Source organism: Lotus japonicus, chromosome 2 (genome assembly GCF_012489685.1).
Source record: "Lotus japonicus ecotype B-129 chromosome 2, LjGifu_v1.2".
Lineage (NCBI taxonomy): Eukaryota > Viridiplantae > Streptophyta > Magnoliopsida > Fabales > Fabaceae > Lotus > Lotus japonicus.
Genome location: NC_080042.1, coordinates 51,483,381 through 51,506,025, shown reverse-complemented (window position 1 = coordinate 51,506,025; position 22,645 = coordinate 51,483,381). Strand labels below are relative to the sequence as shown.

The 22,645-nt window shown below is 34.7% G+C and overlaps 1 protein-coding gene across 2 annotated transcripts; it reads right to left on the bottom strand.

Moving 5' to 3' along the window:
* Nucleotides 1-712: 712 nt before the first annotated feature.
* On the bottom strand, nucleotides 713-21,300 carry LOC130738252 (tripeptidyl-peptidase 2-like). Of its 2 annotated transcripts, none has more exons than XM_057590196.1 (34): nucleotides 20,933-21,300; nucleotides 20,535-20,613; nucleotides 20,359-20,432; nucleotides 19,363-19,472; nucleotides 19,178-19,258; nucleotides 18,469-18,555; nucleotides 17,516-17,658; nucleotides 15,870-16,020; nucleotides 15,670-15,792; nucleotides 15,404-15,487; nucleotides 15,117-15,304; nucleotides 14,842-15,016; nucleotides 14,625-14,746; nucleotides 14,464-14,543; nucleotides 13,568-13,626; nucleotides 13,295-13,449; nucleotides 12,470-12,648; nucleotides 11,295-11,407; nucleotides 10,502-10,672; nucleotides 9,937-10,062; nucleotides 9,725-9,825; nucleotides 9,528-9,645; nucleotides 9,073-9,152; nucleotides 8,591-8,663; nucleotides 7,740-7,825; nucleotides 7,607-7,658; nucleotides 7,389-7,523; nucleotides 7,171-7,242; nucleotides 6,912-7,004; nucleotides 6,624-6,719; nucleotides 5,043-5,141; nucleotides 2,463-2,555; nucleotides 1,710-1,955; nucleotides 713-1,142 (listed from the first exon to the last, which is right to left on the bottom strand). In XM_057590196.1, exons 1-34 carry the CDS (start codon nucleotides 21,135-21,137, stop codon nucleotides 984-986), a joined length of 4,008 nt encoding a protein of 1,335 aa, XP_057446179.1. In that variant the 5' UTR covers nucleotides 21,138-21,300; the 3' UTR covers nucleotides 713-983. The 2 variants fall into 2 exon arrangements, with proteins under 2 accessions (XP_057446179.1, XP_057446180.1); XM_057590197.1 differs by having other exon boundaries at nucleotides 1,710-1,922; nucleotides 20,933-21,299.
* Nucleotides 21,301-22,645: the final 1,345 nt, after the last annotated feature.

Below are 22,645 nucleotides of genomic sequence, written 5' to 3'. Positions count from 1 at the left end.
TTTTCTAACAATTAGGAAGATTATAACGTTTTATTTTTTAATTTTTATTTGAACATTTGAAAAGGTTATGTCACCTTTTTTTAAGTTGATAAATTATTTGAAACATAAAAAGGATTAATGGTAAGGACTATTAGCCAATGTTGGATTAACTAAGGTTAGCACAATGTTCTATAATAATGAAATTTAGAATTTAAGAATCGAATAAGATGAAATTATAGTTAATGGTGTTTCTTTGCAAAAGATATAAAGCTCAGGTAGTTTCATACATTTTTTCGCAAAAATAATACGCTCACTCATTTTTTAAAATTATTAATTTAGAGCTTATCTCGCTCTTGTCGTGCCATTATTCAACTTTTCTCGAATTATATTCTAACCATCAAACGGGCCCTAAACCTCAATATGCTCCTTAGATGTGAAAGAAACATGTTTTTTCTCAAAGGGGCTGAAGAACACTCAAGTCTTAAAGGAATTTCCATACTGGTTATTTTTCCCTGTTTTAGCATCAGTTCTGATCTGTGGAACCAAATAGCAATCCAGATCCAGTAGTTTCTGTTTCTGATTTTAAGTACATCTCCACTTGTTTTTCTTCTATAATCTAAGGTTATCATCATTGGTCTCAACACATGAGAGACGACCAAAGTAAACTCATTTAACAGCTCACAATCACCCTAAAGAAGAGAGACTCAATTATAAAGAATAGGAACAACTATCAGAAGAGACAAGTGAAAACTTTATTCTGTAATTACCACATTAATCTAAAGGGGAATTTGTGACCCCTTGATGTGGCAGGCTGGCAGCCACACTGAAGTATTAGCAATACACCTGAATGGCAAAATTCCCATGTGCTCAAATAGACAAGATGGATCATAATCATACTTCATGATCTAATGTTACAAATGTCCTCACAGTAACAGAATGTTGAGGAAAAAGGAAATGGCACCGAGTCATAGCAGTGCTACCCACATACTTCCTAACAGTGGGCCCTAGAAAAGGGGCAAGCTTGGAGGGAAACGCACAAGCATCCATTGTCTCTCATAAGTTGCTAAATGTGTCCATCCAATCTCATCAAGCAAAGAGAGCTTTAGTTCATAGAATTTCTTCTTGGCAGGCTCTGCATCATCTTGAATTATGTCACACAGTACCTGAATCATAGTAATTTATCTAATCAATGCCCCTTCCCTCATCACATATCATCATTAAAAGCATAAAGTAAGCTTCCACATAAACACAACTTTATCTATCAATCACGAAACTGGACTGGATCATACCGGCGCATTCAACTGAAAAACCGACCACTCAGGTGTAAACCAGGTGCTTATTTGAAATATTGTCATGATGTAATTCATAATGTTACAACTTTTGAATGTTACATCGACTAAACTTTGAATACAATCATATTACCTGTTATGAACAAAAATTATATTTTCATTATGTTTCTTATTTATATTATAAAAAAATTGAAAACACAATTAATTCCTCCTTTTCGACCATTAAACTATGAATAAATGTTGTTCAATGTTTTGGTCAGTTTTTACCACAAAGATAATATTTAACTATCCAAAAATAATCTCTTATTAAGGAGCAACGAGAACTTTCGGTCTTTGAACTTGAATAGACACCAGCATGTCATATGATACTGTTAGTAATTAATAAATTGGTCAATTATCATCCATGCAGCAACCAATGCAATGACTTGCAAAAGAAAATACCTTTAACGCTGTCCCAAGCCTTTGAGAACGCCTCTCGCGTGTTACTAAGAGGATTCCATATTTAGGTGACTTTACATCAACCCATTTCCTCAGTTCTTGAAAATTCTCTTCGAACGAATCTGGATGGCTGCCATCATCTGTAGATTGCTCATTGTCCACATCTTTTCTTGCACCTCCTGTCCCCGCCTCCAAAGCCAAGAACTTATCTACGTCCTTTGACAATATACACCAAGTCAAGTCTGCCAACTTTTATTCGATAGAAAAAATAACTATATGTTACAATTATCATAATGGAAAAATAACTACGGACTCCTTTGACATTTTCTCACGAAGTATAATGCATGAGTAAGTTCAAAATAACCATAGGAGCCTGAATGTGAAAAGCTGTTGACTTCAATAGCAATAGCTATAGTATATAGTACTTGTGGGCAACAATATTGGTAATATCATGCCGACGACAACTGCTGATTTACAAGAAATTATATATACATAATAGGCGTGGTTTGCACATGAGAAGAATAATTCAATTTTGATCTTAGTTTGCAAGGATATCCTATTCTTCAAGATATTTTGAATATTTTTACAAGACCAAGCACTACTGCTTTAAACAGCTACTTTGGATCGAAGTTCTCTATCAACCTAACATGACAAATGAAACTGACTTCTGAAATATCATCTGCCAGGTTCTTCACATTGCTTAGCATGTTTTCATATTATGATAGCTGAAGAGAAAAAAAGAATAGAAGCTCTAACCTTTAAAGACTCGATCTCTGCCAGCGCAAGCCCCTTCTGGTAAAGTGCCTCTGCTAACTGGTCTCGAGCTGACTCAAACTTTTTCTTGATATTCTACAGTGAGATAGAAATTAAGCATTGGAAACATTAGTATTCTAGAAAATGGTCCAATAGTTCATTTTTACTAATGTAAATAAATGTTGGATTTGTTTTTTCATGTATGATAAAAAAATCAGTATGCTTTTTTTGGTAAATTGGAAAGAAAGAACAGAACATTAAAACAGAAATCAAACTAACAATTCCTTAAGAAAGGAAACACACAAAATCAGTATGCTAAGTACAAATAAATAGAGCAATTCATAAGGATATCCGTTGAAATTTATTCTCAATTCTCAAGTACCACTGTGCATTGTGAAAGTAGTGCACCATTCATTTATAAACAAAGAATTAACTTTTATGATAAACTTTGTGAAGAAAATGTGAGATACCATCAGGGCAAAAGTTTACACTATTATCAACTCCATAATTTCTAGACTAAGTTAATTGAAGGCTAAATTAATCTACAGGACTGGGTCCTAACTAGTTGAGAATTTTCAATTAAGTCGCTCTAGTGATTGAGAACTTAGGTCCCCATATATATTAAAACTGCGTAGTTAAAATCCCTACAGTTTCACAAAAATTTAAATGGGTCCTCAAATTTAGCCTGCAGTTTATGGTGCTTTATCGACTGGCACCTAATTTGAAATATAGAAAGAAAGATGGAAATTTCCAAATAGAGAAGAGGTGTACAATAAAGTTTGATTATGATGCATGCTGCTTAATACACAAATAGATAACAGATTATATAATTGTGATAGTCTGAGATGTGTATTCATGCTTCTAGTTTCATTAAACAATAACAACAAAAAAAATACCCACCTAAAGGTGTCTTTTTTGTTTTTTGTCTTCAATTTTGTTTGGGCTTCTACTTGTAAGAGGGTACTGATTTTTGCTAGCTGTTAATGTACTGCATAGGTGGAATCTAGAGATCCATGACTTCTAAAGATGTATTTTGGGTGGGTATTTTCTTTTTCACCTATTTCCTAAGAAGGTTGTTCTCATGTCTCTTCATAGAATTCAATAAGATGTTTATCTTTCAAAAAAAAAAACAATAACAACAAATCTTTGCTCTTACCAGTCTTGCATGCTTATGCATTGCATAAATATTGTGAAACTTTTGATAAATTTAAAATTACAAAGAAGATAAGCATAATTATTCAACGAAGCGAGCGCATAAAGAGATTTAGGAAAAAGAGGAAATTTTAGAGTAACATAGAAATATGAAAGAAATTAATTTGAGAGTATCAATGGTTATATAAAAAGGAAAATTAAAATGTAATTATTATGAGAGAGCTAACAGAAATAAAATATTTTTAACTTAAACATGAGAACTTTAAATAACTAGTTATTGAAATTTTGAAGAAAATAAAAGCAAAAAAAAAAAACAGAAAAGTGTCAACCAATGGTCAAACAACATATATTAAGAAGGAAGAGAGTATTTTAAGAAAAATAGTCATTTTCAAGGGTAGAACTGCATTTCACTATATGAGTTGATTAAAGCGATAACTTTTGAAATTATGGAAATGGAAGAAATCATGTGAATTTAGATACACCACCACTCATGTCTATTAATTTGATAGTGTCTCAAAATTCAATCTCTGAAGTCTAAATTTATAGTTACAGAAATTTTGACACTAATAAATGGAACTATTGGAATCGACAAAATTTAAGCAAGAAACTTGAGAGGAATGAAATAAAATGGTGAAAGTGCAGGAGAAGCCAAATGACTCATTGAGGAGAGTTGATTAAGAGAGTCCTCACTCTCAAGAGGTGAGGACTGAGGACTCAAATTTGACATATAGAGGTTGATTGACCTCAACGGTAACCATTAGATTCAGCACATGTTAATTGTTAGTGTCAGCACATCATAAATTAGTAGCTGGAAGCTAAATTAGTGTCAGCACAGACTGATTAGCTGTTACTTGTCTCCAATTGCTAGGGCTATAGTTACCTCACTGATAGACTTTAGACCTCTGATCACCAAGGCCTATCATAGGAGAAATAGAAAGGCTGTAGGGAATTAAATCCCAAATTAGTTAGTTTAACTGACTATTTCAGTGCGCCACTTTATTGGGCCTTAGTCTGTTAGCAGTTAGGCAGTCAGTTACTTGCTTATAAATAGACTGTTAGTGTAGAAAGGGGCAATCATTCAGTTGTATTAAATTTTTGGGAGAGGACTGGCCTCTCGAAAGCTAGGTGTAACAATTCTGTTTCATTTTCTACTTCCTCTGTAATTTACACTGAACTGGCTCTCTTCTCCACACTGGAGTAGGTGAAAAGCAGGGATTACTAAAAAAAATTTAGTTTCTTTCTCCATATTCTGATCCAGTTCTATGACTCACTTAGGCCTTGTAATGTCTCTCCTAATTTACTGTACCATGCTGTACTAATAACATACTATATGCATATAGTAACATACTAAATTTCTGCATCTTTTGCCTAGTAACCATTTCAAAACTGGGTTATGAGAATAGCTAGAAGTATTGGAACGAGATTGAGCACCTCTGCTTCCTCATCTTCTGGATCATTTTTTAGTGCAAAGAATTTGGCTAACTCTTCGCAGTCAATACTGTCAATCACATCATTGGCTGCATCGATCACCTGCAAAATGTAATCATGATATCCTTAGTTATACACCCACCAGCACAAATAATGAATCTGGGTTTGAGTTACACAACGGAGGATAATATATACACTAAGATATGTGAATACATAATTTACAATTACCCTAATTACTGACTATTAACTCTATTTACATTATTTCTAACACTCCCCTTCAAAATGGAGCATGTAAGTTTGTATACACCAAGCTTGTTGCATATTATAACTAATTCTAGGACCTCTTGAAGAGCTCATTGGGCTTGCAGTTGTTAAGGTGTCACATTGACTCGAGATATGGTCAAAATAGTCCTTATAATGGGTAGAGAAACTCTCAACCCTGAGCTAGCTTTTGGGGTAGAGTTAGACCTATCCTGAATTCTAATACGGTATTAGTATAACCTAGATCTGTTTATTGGAGACGACCTATTATAGGGCTACCCGCAAATTCCATGCTCCAGATGTACAATCCTCAGCGTGAGGGTGTGTTAAAGATTCCACATTGACTAGAGATAAGGCTAAAATAGTCTTCATAATGGGTATCCTCAACACTGAGCTAGCTTTTGGGGTAGAGTTAGGCCTAACCCTAATTCTAAGAGAAACGAGAACATGCTCAAACCCACCAACTTTGTTCTAAAGTTCAACTTTTTATTACAATAATAGCAGAAACAAGGATCAACCTCTTCAACATTGGCCAGAGACTAATACCAAGTCATAGACCAACTATCCTAACAGCTTAAGTTGTTGGGTGAAGACATGAGAATGGTTTTTATATTATATTTCTAACAAGAATAATCCTCCCCAAGGCCCCTTCAAAGAGGATCTTCCTTTCGCTCTCAAGAATCCTCACTTATCTGATTTCCCCCTGTGTATCTAATCAGTCCCTTCTAGTCCCCTTTCTAACTAACTTACTCCCTTCTAACAAACTACTAACCTAACTAATGGACAAGTTTATAAGCAAAAGCTTGTCCTTACTTTGTCCCGTTGATACATCCCAACAGGCAGGGATGAAGCTATCCTCAAAGTTCTTCTATATTTGTTTTTGTTTGCTTGTTTTGTGAGTCAGGGAATGAGGAACCTGTGATTCTAATATCTGTAAGATGGGGTTTATCCCTAATTTCAGCAATATAATGCCTAGAACGAGGCAGAACCATAGTTAGATCAAAAGTTCACAGCATGAAGATTATACTACCAAATTATTTCTAAATTAGTTTGTAGTTTTTTAATATTCCATAAGCAAGGTTGCATCTATAATAGGAAACTATTGAATACATGATTTCAACATATTCATGATGAGAGAGAGAAGGAGGTATAATCCAATAAAATAATGAAACCCCAAAACTCCAGAGACCAGCTTTAAAACATTCAAATTTTAGAAGTATAAAATCAAATATGGTGGAAGCTCGAACGAAAGGAAAATCAGAGAAAGATGAGGATGAAGCAAGTAACAATCCATATTAATTATTTGCTACCAACAAAATCTACCTCTTCATCGTGTTGAATTTTGTCTTTGATATTACTCCTAGAAACTAAACCTTCCAAAATCTTTGCAAGCAATGGAGTGTGCTTTGGATATTCTGACTGCAAGGAAAGATAACATATTATGTCCTATTTAATTTATAATACAGATAATAGCCATCTCATTACAATTATCGGAAAATATATAGCAAAATAAAAAAATAGGTATTACATGAAATTTAAAAGACTAAACAAATAAGTGAAGGGGAAGACAATCACAAATCTCCAAATTCAGATTAAGTTTTCTTTACTAACTTTAAGCAAGGCAGATAGCTCTTTCCACTCCACACGCTCTTCATCAGTTTCTTGTTTTAGGCTTCCCAGAACTTTTATTTTTGCATCCCTTACCTGATGAACGAATCGAGGAAAAATTAAAATACACAATGTATTTACGATCATTTGTTTGACAATGCATATCTTTATAAAAAAAAGTATATGAATTTCATTAGTGAAATAGACACTACGATAAAAAAGAAAAAAAGGGAGCTCTCTTTCTGAAGTAGGATTTGCATACCTCTTCTTTTATACGGTCAGACACAGCCTTCTTGGAAGATAAGGAAGAACCTTTTCCCTTGTCCTCATCGACCTTGCAACAGAATGAGAATCTTATTAGATATTAAGATTCAACTACAGCACAGCTTGGTGATTGTTCAAACCAGTCACTTACGTGTGTGGGATTTGCAAATTATAAAGCATACAAAGGGACATAGGTAACTTATAAGGAAGAGTAACCTTATTTGGGGGAACTATATAAGTAATCGAACACGCTGCAGGGTGCTTTTCTGGATTTTTACTCTCCCCTTGATCAGCAAGTGATAGTTTCCCATATGAAATTGCCCCTACCAAAACAGATCCTAGTGGAGAATTCTGCAGAAATATTATAAACGCCGTTATGTACTATCAGTGGCAATATATAAAAGGTCAACAAGTAACAACGGAGAACAATGTACCTTGGGAAGCTTTTCTTTTGGTGGTGGACCAAGATATAGTCCTTCTTTAATTCTACCAATAAGAAAAAGTCAACACCACATCACAAGACATTTAAAACATAAAAGAATTGGGACTAGAAGCCTGCTCACATACCCTGGAAATAACATTGAGGACTTGAAGGAACCATTTCCCATCAGTGGGCCATCAGGTTGAGAGAAAAAGCTTAACCGAATAACATCCTGGAAACAAAAAAACATAAATAATATAGTAAAGGTAAATTCTGTGGTACCCATAATTGTTTTTGGGTGTGATACCCACATCATGTTATTTAATGGATTATTACTATGTTGTTCAACATAAATCTTACATTTTCAAATTTTATTTTACTTTTCAATTAATTTCATTCCATAAAATTTATTTTTTAATGAAAAATAGACGAGTAGTGAAGACGAACGATGGTGGTGGCGATGCGCGTCAAATGTCCATATTTGACGGAAGAACAAAGGTTAAACAACACAACAAAACAAATTTCACATCTCTAACAATGGAATATTACATTACTATAATATAATAAAATTAAATTTTTAACGGATATATTAATTTTTACTACTAATTTAACTCATTTTGGGTACCACGCCTTGAATTGACTCAAGGTGACTCAAGGTACACAGCAAGCACCTATAATAAATCTATAAATAAAGAGAAATAATTTATATAATCTAATCTTTACTAATTTATACACAACTTTACTCTCTACAAGTTTTGCTAGACATATGAAGACAACAGACACTAATTATAATAGAAGAGTGAAAAACACTAACTAATATTTTCAATATACTCTCTCCTTGACATGACTAATGGTGAGTCGGTGAACCCCAACTTCATCAAGAGTTGTTAACTCCTATAATGCTAATTCAAACACCTTCAGTGATAGTATAAAAGCACTTACAGACTTCAGCAGCAATTAACCACTTGTGAAAAACATAATTGATACAATAAAGTACCTTCTCTTCCAAATTCCGCTCAATGAATAACACCAAATGCCTCATCTTTTCCAAAATCTGCACATTGTCATGCCTGAAACAAATAAATTTTTATGAATGTAGAGGAATAAGTAGAATGGAACTTGATGTATAAACCTTTCATAAAACTAGAAATATTCAACTTGCGATGAAACAAATAAATTATCATGAATGTAAAGGAATAGAATGGAACTTTATGTGTAATCCTTTCATAAAACTAGAAATATTCAACTTGCAAATTGCAATACAAATGCTAGCTTTCTTATTGCAATTATTTACAGTTAAATCAAGCTTCCTAGTCCTCTAAACAATACTAGCTCACTATTGTTCAACCACTACCATTGAATTCAAAATATATTTCCAAACATACAAAATTCATAGCAAGTTAATAAGTATCATCAGGTCTTCAGCAAGCTCCACTATGTGCAATCATCCAGAACATATGCTCAGAAAGAGTTAAGTACCTCAAGTATAGCTGTAAATTATATTCTCCTTTGGGAAGATTAGAAGAGCTTGGATAGACATCTCCACATGAATATACGCGCTATAATCAGAACAGTGAAAATGCCAGAGAAAGATAAATATACAAAGCAAACAAAGAGCTACCATAATACAAAAAATGTTGGAATCCAACGAAGAAACAGTGTCATCATGCTATAAAGAATAATGCTGGGCACACTATCATAGATTCACATATACCATCACCAAAAGGTTATATATCTCACAACCAGCGGTCCTTGTCAACTAGGGCATCACAATAGCCTAATGGAAATTTGTCATAATAAGCAATATAAAATCATGTCTAAATATGAGCACAAGTTACATGCAATTTAATATTCATTTGATTGACGAAAAAGCATCTAAATGAAAATTATTCCATTCATTTTCAAAAGAAAAAGGAAATTAAATATTTGTTTACCTTATTTGAGTCAGAAATCATAAAGAACTGAGACTCAAATTTAGTGTCATATATCCGGTTATTTAGTAATGGTATTTGAGGTTTCACTTTTGCTCCATCTTCCAATTTAATCTTGTACCTGCAAAAGCAGAATACTTAGAAAGGGGCTTCTAATGATCTTCAGACAAATGATAAAGAAAACGAAATTTATAACTCACGTCAAAGTCAGTGCTAGTATCTGCTTTCCAGAGGGCAGCTTGTCACGATCTGTTGAAAGTGCACTAATCTTAGAATCTATTGGTCGATATGGGACCTTAATCTGCAAGTTCAATGTACATTAATAGAACAGGGTAACCTCATTGGTACCCAACATCACCAGCATAAAAGATTATCAGAAAAAGAAAGTGAAAGTATGCTTTAAAAAGATAACCTTGTTTAGAATAGCCACAGGCACAAGTTCCTCAGACCCCAGTAGTGTTTCAGCATCAAGTCTGACTGGCGCCTCACTACCATCAAGTATGACTTCTTGGTTGACTTTTATCCCATGAAACGCAACCTGAAATTTTAAATCAACAGCAAGGTTTGTATCTACAATGAGGAATGAAATAATACACCAGATCCTTACTTTTTAAAAGAGATCATACATGAAAAAATATCGAAAATAAATCCATTCTAGAAGAAAATTCGATCAATGCTTTCTTCAGAGGCTGCAACCGTATCAAAGGAAAACCATAGAATACCATGAGGAAGGACAAAAACATTTGTTTATGACCTTTACTGTTCAATCATTTCAACGCTTGTAATTTAAGTTCCCTGAAGAGTTAATTGACAAATTATCAACCCTTTTACATGCAAGCCAAGATGATATATAGGAATTACAATACATCATTCAGACCAACTACTAAAAGTTATAGGAAGGTTTTTCAATTTATTATATCCAATTCCAAATACAGTAAGTGAAAACAAATTCATCTTAAAAATACGAATTCTGTTACCTCAAAATCCACACTGGCAGTATCATGACTTCCTATGCCGCTTGACCAAAACTGAGCAATGACTAATTCCAATGTCTGACCACTTACTACCCTAAAGGCAAAGCTTTTGGAAGCAGGGGAAGGAAACGTTGCAACACTCTCCCATTTCAAAGGTCTTTGCAATGGGCACATCTGGACATAAAAAAACATGTCAAAAAGGACCACCCTGATCTGGCATTTCAAGCTTCACGTTATAACCAATGGCAAATAATTAGGACACGAGTACTAGATACAATACAAATATGAGGAAGACAGTTGGTTCTTTAAAAATATAAGACCCGATATATCTAAGTATATAGATGTGCATTAAAAATGATCACAGAACATAAGAAACCAAGAACATACTTTTTAACATAGCTTACAAAAATAGAATATGGCTTCAGTCGGATTTAGAAAATATGCAGCTAACTTTTAATGCCACAAATATGTAACTTGCAGATGAAAAAAAAAGTCACGTTTCGAAATGGACATAGGAAAAAAAAACAAGCAAAAAATGTTATGTTGATACTGACACTTAGGCTAAGAATAAGGATCAAAAGAGTCACGATTCCCGTGCAAAGGAATTGAAAAGTTACGTGTTCAAATAGAAGGTTTTAAGCCGTACTGAAACCTAATCAGATGCATCCTAAAGTGCCACAACTGTATTAGAATTAGACAATTTAAAAGAGAGAGAAGGGGGGAGAAACAGTTAAGTATCCAATAGTATTGGGATTGGATAAAGATAATGCAAGTATCACTGCTTCGTATAATGCACCTGAACAGCGTCCAAATAAAATCTTCGAGCTGTGTCAAATCCTGATGTTTTCATTGTTGCTTCAGCCCAAGACGCACCATGTGGCACTTCTATGTATCTCCTTTCTATATGGCCTATTGAAGCAAGAAACATAAAGCAAATATCTTAAAGTATTAGACTATGAATAAAATATGCACTTTCCTATTTGGGTTAGGATTAGTATATGGAGTGGGCGTGTTGGACACTTGTGATATATTTATACTCACCCTAATGAAATACATGTATATCAGTAGCCTGACTAAATAACTCTCTCTCTCTCTCTCTCTCACACACACACACACACAAGAGTAAACAATGATTTTTGGACTAAATACCAGAAACTAGACCAGAATTGTAAATGCAATACGATAAATATTTGAAAATTCTGCAATTTCCAACATTAGGGGAAAGAAAAGACCCCTGAGAAATGTGAAGTGTCTACTCCTTGAACTTTGGTAAGGTTTTGATGATAGCAACAACACCAACAAAAAAATAAAAGGAATGAAGATCTCAAGCATAAAGTTGAAGACTTATAATAGTTTTAGACTTTTATTGCTTTATAGCTTAGATCCTCATTAGGAAAGTTCATACTTAGATCTGGGTATTGGAATACTGCAGAGAGAAAACAACTAATGGAAATCGATTACCACGAATCTCATTCCACGTTGGGACCTGGATGTAGCCCAGTTGGAGAGTGAACCAGGATAAAAATCACGGTGTCATCTTCAACACTTTTCATTTACTTTTATCCATATTCTTGTTGTTAGGACTTCAGAATTTGGGGCTTCTATGATTTCTGGTAAACAGTGTTTGCTTCAAAGTTGGAAAAAAGTGAAAGCACTAGGTAAAAACAAACAGAACCTCAGACTTGGCCAGAAAACATAGGGCTAGGCAGGAGTAAAAAATATATCTCAAAGTAACCTGGCTGCAACGTGGCGTATAGCTCTGCTATCATACACGATTGACAACCTATATTTTACTGAACACTCCAAATTTAATTATCTACCTTAAAATCTTTAAGCTCAAATTTAGCTTTCCAACTATCAGCTAGTTTATAAGCTATTTTTCCAAACATAGCCTATTGGGAGATCCCAGACTGTAACCTTAGTACAAAAGCAGCAGAAAGAAGCATGGAGATTAACTTAATGGAAGCACACCTGGTTGAAATAACATATTTGAAAATGAAACTTGTGGAGGCTGGTTAGTTACAGCCTTGGCCTTTGTTATGGTAATTGGAATTCTGAAAAGAGGACCACGCCATGGAGCTTTGCAGTCAATACCATAGACCTCATAATAATGAAGACCATCACATAGATTGGAAGGATCTACAACTACACTGAAAGCGGAAGAAAACAAATCATAAGTCATTAAGAAAACAAAACTACAAAATTAACATCATTCAACAGAAACACGGTGGAAATAAATATGCTCATGGTGTTTCACAACTGCCTAGTGAATTCACCCTCATGGATGATGTTATAATGATGATATTACATTTTAAGTTGTTCAAAACTACTTTCTTAACTGTCTACGCCAGGGTTTGGATTGGATTTGTAATGGTTTAATTTAGAATGTGTGTTTCACTTGGAGAATTAATTACCTGCATATCATGTTTTACTTGCCAAACAAGTACATGTCCAAATTAGTGGTCATTAGATCAGGTGTTACTTGTTAATTACCCATAAGTGTGAGCTTGCATGACTTAGATGAGCCTATTGTCGTCTTGTTTATACTGGTCATCCATCCCCAATTTGGATTGTGACATAAATAGAATTTCAAATAAAAGAATAGGACTAATGGAAACATCCCCATATGCATAATGGACATTAATACTTAAGTAACAATTATCAAGTATGCTGTGACTTCAACTTATCACCAAAAAGTTATTTAAGGGTAAAACTAATTTAGCAACACATTTGATGTTATCTTTTCATCATATATGCTAAGAATGAAAACATATTAGGGAAGAAAAGCATACTAACTTGAAGGTGCGACCATTATGAGTAAGCAATAGATAGTCAGGGACCTTCACAATGGTCTCTCCAGTAGATTGTAACTCAATGCACTCCTCAAATGGAATCAATTCCTCAAAGTTGCTGGCATCTTCATGAAATTTGGGACTAACTTGCACTGTCCACTGCGATGAAACCACAAGTAAAAAAATTGAAATAACAAAGGACTGGCTAAAATTTATTGGTATCTGATAAAAAGATTATAATATGAAAAAGTTTTACCAAATTTATGAATGATCTTACCTCAGTCGATTGTCGACAAGCACTAGGCTCTCTAAGGTAGATGCCCCTTGATGAAGGATCTGCCATTAGCAATAACACAAATGGATGTAAGTTTGCTATCAAATGCATGCTCTTAGTTAACGTTGTATCTTATTACAATCTAGCTTATCCTCTAACACAAGTAACATGTAAACATTCATGATGTAAATGTTATTGTTTTTCAAACTTCGTACAACGGTTAGAGTTGTTGCCATGTGACAACAAGGTCACGTGTTCAAGTCATAGAATATCCATCTTGCAAACACAAAGTAAAGTTGCCTATGAAAGACACAATTGGGTAGTCATCTGATGCATTGTAGAGCTTCTATACACGATCAATCAGACTCATTTATTTTCAAGACAAAGTTCTTTCCCACTAGCAACATACGGATGCACATTCCTATTGAAGAAATAGCTTGACTATTTATAATAGAAAGTTTTGCAACCTATTTCCTCAAGTAACTCAATTACATGTAGTGTGTAAACAAACTACCTATTACGTGAAGGCTATGAACATTTTCAAATCCAATATGCCCCTCGTGAAAGAGCTTTTCAGGCTTGAATTGAAGCATGGACAATACGCAAAAGACAACCTCACCTAATGCTGAAATTTAATTTTACGTTACTAAAATAATGGGAGTTCAACTCTAGATCACATGGTCATGGAGGCTCCAATATCATGAAATGAACCAATTATCCCAAAATCTTAAGCTATTACAACAAGGCATATGGACTGTGTATATCTCTCATGTAGTACTAACATGCTAAACAAACACTTTTTTTAGTTACAAATATAAAAGAAAGACAAAAGATAATATCTTTCCCTTTGGATATATATGATGGGAAGGTGAAATGTCAATGGCATAATGTAAACTTACTTGTTTTTCCCGATTGATTGATGTTTATTTGATACCAAACACATGGAATATTTTGACACTTCTGTATATATTCGAAAGCCCTGTCATGGATTATATAATTTAAGTCAATACAAATCTAATAAAATTAAATCTTGCATGAAAGATTGGGAAATTTATCTAACTTGTCAACTTGCATAAGCCCTTGTCCAGTGGATAGCTTATCCTCAGGTAAATCACCTATGGGAACTGACGTATTCTCAAGAGCCTTCCTCACACTATATGGACTCACAGCAATTCCTTCAGCCTGCATAGAGATAATACACTCAGAAAACTATGGATATGAGTGCAAAGGAATACCAACTAATTAAGATAAGCTTCAAATAAACCGCATCTATGAACCTTCATTGCACTTATGAGCAATGCTATTCCTCCACAGGCTGAAGGTGATGCCATAGATGTCCCATTCATCAGCATACGTCGTTGAAGAGTCCATGTAGGAACAGGAGCAACAGCACCACCAGGAGCACTTATACAAACACCAAGGTCTCCATCAGCTGTTGGTCCTCGGCTCGACCTGCAAAGTTAATCTAATCAATTATGCAATGAAAATTTATGTAAAATTTCAAGGATATGGAGGCCATCCAATTAGAAAGTTCTCAGAAAAGCAAATATACCATGTGTATTCAAGCCCCTCAGATGGAGGTTCAACAACACAATGAGCACCAGCAGCCATAGCAGGAGAAACATATGCACCAACTCCTATAATACTCGAAGCTGTACCGCCGGGTGCACCGACAGTGCTCAATCCTGGCCCACTATTACCAGCACTGCTCACAAATATCAGACGGTGCTTGTTCACCGCCTAGATGTAAATTAATCAACACATCTGTAACTTAGAGAATAGGAAATGGCAAAGAAAAATATATAAATGCCCAGTTAAAATTAAAGTCTGAGAAAATACTTCATTCACTAGGTCAATGAAGCGTCCATAGTCTGGCAGTAATGTTGCTTCACCATAACTCATGTTGATAAGATCGCATTTATGCTGAAAAAAGAAATGTAGAATGTCATCACTAAAATTCTTACTTATACCAGACATTATAAAATCCTAAAACAAAGTAACAAACTCAATCTGCCATACATACAAATATCGAAGACAAATCTTATTTCATTGTTAGAATAGCAAGGGTAATCAGCTAAAGAGGAAAAGAAAAATATTTGAAGTACCTCCACAGCAGCTATCAGTGCCCGAGTCAAACCAGTTCCAGTTTCCATTGAACCTAAGCGAGAATCGCCAATTTTGCAAGATATTAATTGTGCGCCAGGTGCAACTCCATTCAGTGAGGGCTCCTAATAACAATATCATGTATCAAAATGTACACACTAAACTGTTTCTCATATGAATTGCATTATACAGATAAAACTACCTTCGGGTGGAAAGCACTAGCTATACCGGCAACATGGGTGGCATGGGGAGAACAGTCTGTTACAACACTTAAGACATTTCCATCATTATACACATTAACAACAAATGTACAAGCATCTAATTTGCTGAAGACGCCATGCTTCCTCTCAATCCTGAAAGAATAGGTTGTCACAGTTGGAAATGAAGTCATTTAAGATTTTATTACATACTAAAATCAAAACAAAATGATAATTGCTTCAATATTAACACCAAATAAATTCCTTCAACGGAAAAGTCAACTACGATAGAAACATCTTAAAATCAACTACGACAGAAACATCTCAAAATCAACCACCACGAGCTCTAAGAATTCTCCAATCAATTGAGCGAAGACATATCCAACATACTTGGACCAAGATGTTCGGAATATCCGGATTAATCCATTCTATAGTCATTTACTTTTTTATTGCGCGAGAAAATTGTTGAGATCCCACATCGATTAGAGATAAGGCCAACATAGAGCTTATAAAGGCTTCGGCAATCCTTACTAATGAGCTAGCTTTTGGGTGGGTAAGGCATAGCCCAAATTTAAGATGGTATTAGAGACTTTTCTAGATCCGATATTGCACAAGGAACTGAGGATTCCTTGTGCAACTTACCTAGCCCCCCCAGTGCAATCAACCTTGCCCCACAGATTTTCAGTGCTATAAAAGCAAAAAGTCCTATAATCTCCACGCTCCAGATGTCTCCTCCTGGGCGTGAGGGGAAGTGTTGAGATCCTACATCGACTAGAGATAAAGCCAGCATAGAGCTTATAAAGGCCTTTGCAATCCTTATCTTACGAGCTAAGTTTTGGGTTGAGTTAGGCCTATCCCAAATTTAACATAAATATTTAATTGTCAATTGCTCCTATCGGAAATAGGATTGACTACGGATCATTTCCTTGGCCAGCTGGGCCACCTGGACTTGAGAACTCACCCTATGATAAAGGTGGGGAATCATTGAGCTCTACAGGCTTAATTGTTAGGTTGCTAGGTTGCTCCTTTTCTGGGAAATAATAACATTTTATTTTTTTGTTCAGTAATAATAAACCAGTATAGAACCTAAGCCCAGAGTATAGGAGAAGTATTTATACTCCTATACAGAGTAGATTAACCAAATACATAGAAAAGTGTGGTTTTCATAATTTCATCTAAATTGTAAAATTTGACGATTGTACAACCAAAAAAATGATAAAACTATTAAAATTGATGAATATAACATCAAAGTTAGAGCAAAAGCATTTCAAAAGAAAGATTTCAGAAAAATACATGAACAACTCACTGAAGTGTCCATTCCATTCAACTCATTTCACATTTACCTTTATTTATTTTGAACAAACAGTATATCTTTGTATATATAACTTTTACTGCAGCAATTTTTCTATTATTGAAGTAGGAATAATAACACAAGGAAACAAGTTATAATTATGAATCAATAGGACATGGTTTCCAAATCAAAGTCTGTATGCAGCGACAAGCGAAGAAAAGGTTGTTCATGTTGGGATTTGAATATCTGTTGCCAAAACTAAGAATCTACTAATTTCAAGAGACATCTCTGCACAGAAGATATCAACTAAGATTGACATTTAGAATAAATACTAATATTAGCATCAGAAACTAAATGTACCTATAATTAGTTAAAGGCACAAAATTGGCAAGCTTCCCACAATCAGGATCATCCTCAAGACTTTGTGTGTCAAGAGCAACTCTCCAGACCTCTCCGTCATGCCAGACAACAGCATCTATAGCTGGCCCTTTATCATCATAGCTCTAAAACACACACTCCCTTTTAGAACTAAGGAATTTCAATTGATAAAATTTTGGGTGAGAAAGCAAACACAAATATAAATATGTCACTTTCTGTTAGTCTTTGACATAAGAGTGAGAGGTAGAAAAAACATACTTCCCCCTTTCCTATTTACTCCCTCCGTTCCTAAATATAAGACCTAGTTTCAAAATTTTGAAGTTCCTAAATATAAGGCCTAGTTACAATAATCTAACAAAAGGTTTTGTACTCTTCCATTTTTACCCTCCACATTAATTATATGTTTTCAATTCCCAAGTTTTGATTACCACTTGCCATTAATTAGTGAGAGAAAATGACAAAGGGTAAATATGGAGGAATGTATGCATTTTTAAAAAACCAATACACTAATTGAACACATTTAATGTTTTCTTAATAAGCGCAATTTTTTGTATTAGGTCTTATATTTAGGAACGGAGGGAGTATAAGACCTGCTTAAGATAATCACGCTTATTAAGAAAACAAGTAATGAGATTAATTAATGTATTGGTTTTAAAAAAGTTTATACAACCTTCTATCTTCACCCTTAATTAATGTATTGGGTAGTGTGAAAAAGAATTAATTATAACTGGTAATCTAAACATTGGAATTACAAAAGTTGAATAAATACAAGGGGTATATAGAGAAAAAGACAATAAATATTCCTAAAATCTAGTAGGGGATCTTATATAAAGGGACACCAAGTATGTCTAAAGGCCAAAGGGTCTTATAAATAGGAACGGAGGGACTAGTTTCTTGGGGGAGGGGGCGGGAAATGTGACATGCTCAACACCAACCTCAGAAAGCCTTCTCAGAAGATCAAGCCTATTCTGGAGATCTTCACGAACCCTTTTAAGTTTCGCATCATCCACCTTGATGTGTTGCTAGAAAATGCATCATGTTTTGAGTTATATGGAATAAGACATGATATAAAAGCAAAGAAAATCATATCTAGAGAAGCAAGATATAAATTAGGAGTATCATCTGCAACTTGATCCGGTAATTAAATTTAAGAAAAAAAATTCAACAAGCATTCAAATACAGATTTGATCTTGTTAAGTGAGCATCCAAAAGGAAATAATAGTGTACCTCACAAAGTAAAATTTATATTTATTTTCATAAGCTCCAGTTAATCTTTTAGTTTCTTTTCCTTCACTTCTGCTCGTAAGAGCATAAAAGGTGCTACTACTTATGGTTGTGGGTATTTCCAGCAACAATATCAAGAAAACTAAACAAATAAGCAGGTTGGAATCAGAGATCAAAGGAGAATTTTATTTTTGTTTCTCAAAAACCGTACTAATTATGCAACCACAATGGGTCATGGGATAAAATACTTAGATAAGAAAATGCAATAATGAAAAGAAAACACATGAACAGCTTGCCCTTGAAACATTAGATTCCTGCTAAACAAAATGTCAAGAGTTATGAGGACATTATATGTAATTTCAGGTTCTATTCTACCAATCCAGCATAAGTAATAAGAAACAATCAAATTTTCTAATGTACCTTATCAAAATCATTAAGCTGTTTAACAGCCCTTGCAATATCCTCCTGGTTTTTCTCATCCCACTTTTTCTTTCTTTCTTTCTGCAAATGAACATTTCAGAAGGTGAAAACACAAATTAGATGTATGAACCAGATGTAAGAGGCCTAGAGAGAAACTAAAATACTTCATAAAACTGTAATTCTACCTTCAAACGAGAAGTCAATGTTTCTGTAAAGAGCTCATAAACCAATTTATAGCCCACATGCCATTCACCAGAAGGATTTTTCCACGAAGTATTGATAACCAGAGATGCCCCTGTTAAATATTGTTCACGAATGGGTGAAGCAAGGACAAGAGATTAGTAATTCAATGTTTCATTTACCTTGACTAACAAAAAGGAAGAAACAAGCACAAAGGTTAAGAGAAGTGTGAAAAAAAACCCCAATAGTCGCTTAATTTTCAGACTGCCATACTCAGCATACCAGGATTATTATTCAGCAAACATTTCACAAGCAAGAGTAGTGTGAAAACCCCCTAAGAGTCGCTTCATTGATCCATTCATATTTAAGTTTGATGATTAGCACTAAGGAAAAGCCTCACTAGACCATACACACGACATAGCCTCCAAATGCTTGTACAAAGTCCTTCACATTATACTTATTAAAAAGTAAATCCTTTAAATTATACATATTATATAGTTTAAAATTTTGTAATTTACTTTTGAAATGAGTTCACCTTCACAGAATGACAAATTTTTCACTTTGGCTTCCCTAACACCATATACAAAACATGTGTCAATGAAACCATAGAACCCAGCACAAATAAATAACAAATTTCTCAAAATCAAAAGGTAGGTAGGGGGTAACACTATTCTTAAAGAACAATCATAGTTTTTTTTTCTCCTTGTTCCCTTCTTCTTGTCGGTATTTCACCCACAATCATTGATAATTTTTCTTTCACAATTTTCTAAGCTTAATATAACTTAGATCAAATGCATAACTTTATTCTTTTTAGGCAAATTCAAGAATAATAATAATTGTCTAGCTTCAGCAGCAAACAAGGAGCTACATCATCACAAGCTGAGTGTGTAGTTTCTTTTTCCGAATACCTCTTGAGCAAATGCTACAATATATTGAAGAATGTCTGACCATAATTATTTGTAATCATACAAACAGACTACGCAATATTCCATAGGACTAACCAGATGCCCCACTAATACAACCATCAGCATCAGCCTTCACCACCTTTGAGGTATCAACATCTCCGCTCCCGGTGCTGAAGAAAGAAAAGGTAAGATATCTTATCTTTATTCGAAAACCAGTCAAAACACCAAAAGAAGCATCAGCTAAAAGACCAAAATGAAATAGTTTTCTTTACCAATCAATGACATCAAGAATTTTCGGTTTCCCGTCCGAGGTAATCTGTAATCCATCCGCAGCCGGGTCTACACCAGAATCTGTAAACATGCATATCGAATCATTGAACAACTTCGCAACACAAATCACTTGCAATTACAGTATAACACATCAGAATTCAAACAATAGATTTATAACCCCAACAAACATTTTAGTAGCAGAGAATTGCAACTGAACTCATTTTACACCATTATTCATATGCAAAATATACAATTCTTCAATGGAATCAAGTTAAACAATCAAAAAAAGCATGATAAGTAGATTAATTCAAGCACAGCACAAAGCATGATAAGTCAAAATCAATTCAAAGAGAAACAAAATGATCAGAGAAATGGGAGTCAAAGGGGTAGGGGAAGTTACCGAAGATAGCGATGAGAGCACCGCGGCCATCGTAGGTAGGGTGAGCGTCGATGAATCGATCTGCGGCGATTTCTTTCTTCGGCATGAGTGAAGCCAAGAAGGTTGACTCGTTCAGCTTGAAATTACGGAGAGAAGAACCATCGCTTTTCTTGCCGCTGTTATCGCCGCCGTTATCGCCGCCAGTACTGAAGGAAGAGCAAGGCATTGATTCTGAGAAATCCAATAGCGTGTTCTTCTTTCTTCCTCAGTTCCGGTGATGATGATGATTGATGACGGTGGTGGTTGTGTTGATCTTTGAAGCTCGTTCTTGTTGTGCGTGAGCTTCTAGGGAGTGATGTGGGAAATGAGTTTGGTGCCCCACCCCCTTAGGCTTTGCACCCCACTTTATTAAATACGGAATTTAAAGTTCCGTATCAATACGGAAAATAAAATTCCGTATCTGTTTTAGTATATAATGAGTGGTTGAAAATGTGACACGCATGCTTAAATACAGTACGGAATTTTAAGTTCCGTATTCAATAGGGAGAATACGGAATTTTAAATTCCGTATTTGATAAAGTGGGGTGCCAAGCCCCATAGGTGGGGTGCCAAACCCAACTCCCGAGTGATGTGTAGATAGTGAGGTGAGGGGAATCTGAATGAGGTAAGTCGTGTGCTGATTTTGGAGTGTTTTAATAATAACGTCAAGATGGAAAATACACGTGGAAGTTGTGTTTGGCACACGTGGTGTGATAGCATGTGACTTCCACAATTGGTAAAATTAAATAAGAGTAATCTAGTCAAATTATACTATTAATAATTATTTTCATACTCTTTGTGCCACAGTCTTAAACTATAAACTTTCGGGAACGGAGGGAGTAAAAGGTTGGTTTTCTTTCAAAAAATACAAGTGTGTGATGTGAACGAGGGTTGGAAAATGATCCTAAAATTGGATAAGTGAAAACTTGTAATCAGTGTTTAAAAACTGGTTACTATGTTTAAATTGCATTCCTTTTATTTATACTCCTATATTCATTGGCTTATAAAAGAAAACTGTTTAAAACGGGTTCGGTTCAGACGGTTGGGTTAGAAACCGAACTAGTGACCGATTCGGTCAAGGCTATGGATCGGATTTGTCAACAACTTGTTGCAATGCCATATGCTCGTCTAATTACATGACGCCACATCATTCGCTCAATAGTCAAACAATCATTTCAACTAGTGAAACCTGAAGGTTGCACGTTGTTTTACCATTGTCGTGGCAGCACTTTGGTGGTACTGTCAATTGTGTACATGAAGTGAATCACCCAACGTCCTAGTTCATGTCTCTTAAATTTGCATCACATTAGGTTTGTTCGGTTTAAAGTCAAGTTCAAATTTAAAAATTAGACTCGGTCAATATTTAGGGTTAAGTGAAACTAAGCTTAACTCATTCTATAAACACTAGCTCCTTATTCACCGACTTCAAAACATGGTTTTATATATGCTCAAAGTCGTGCAGCCCTTAAGTCAAAATAGGTGGCTGCCTAAGGCCCCTAAAAAAAATTAGGCCAATTTTTTTTGTGTTAAAAAAGATGAAAGATGCTATATATAATTAATTAATTAGACAGATTGTGAACATTCACTACTTAAAAGTACCTAAGAATTTTTTGTTGAACATGCACATGCTTTCTCCCTCCCTCTCCCTCATGTATGTATTGTTGGTGTATTAATGTAGATTGCTATAATTTTGGA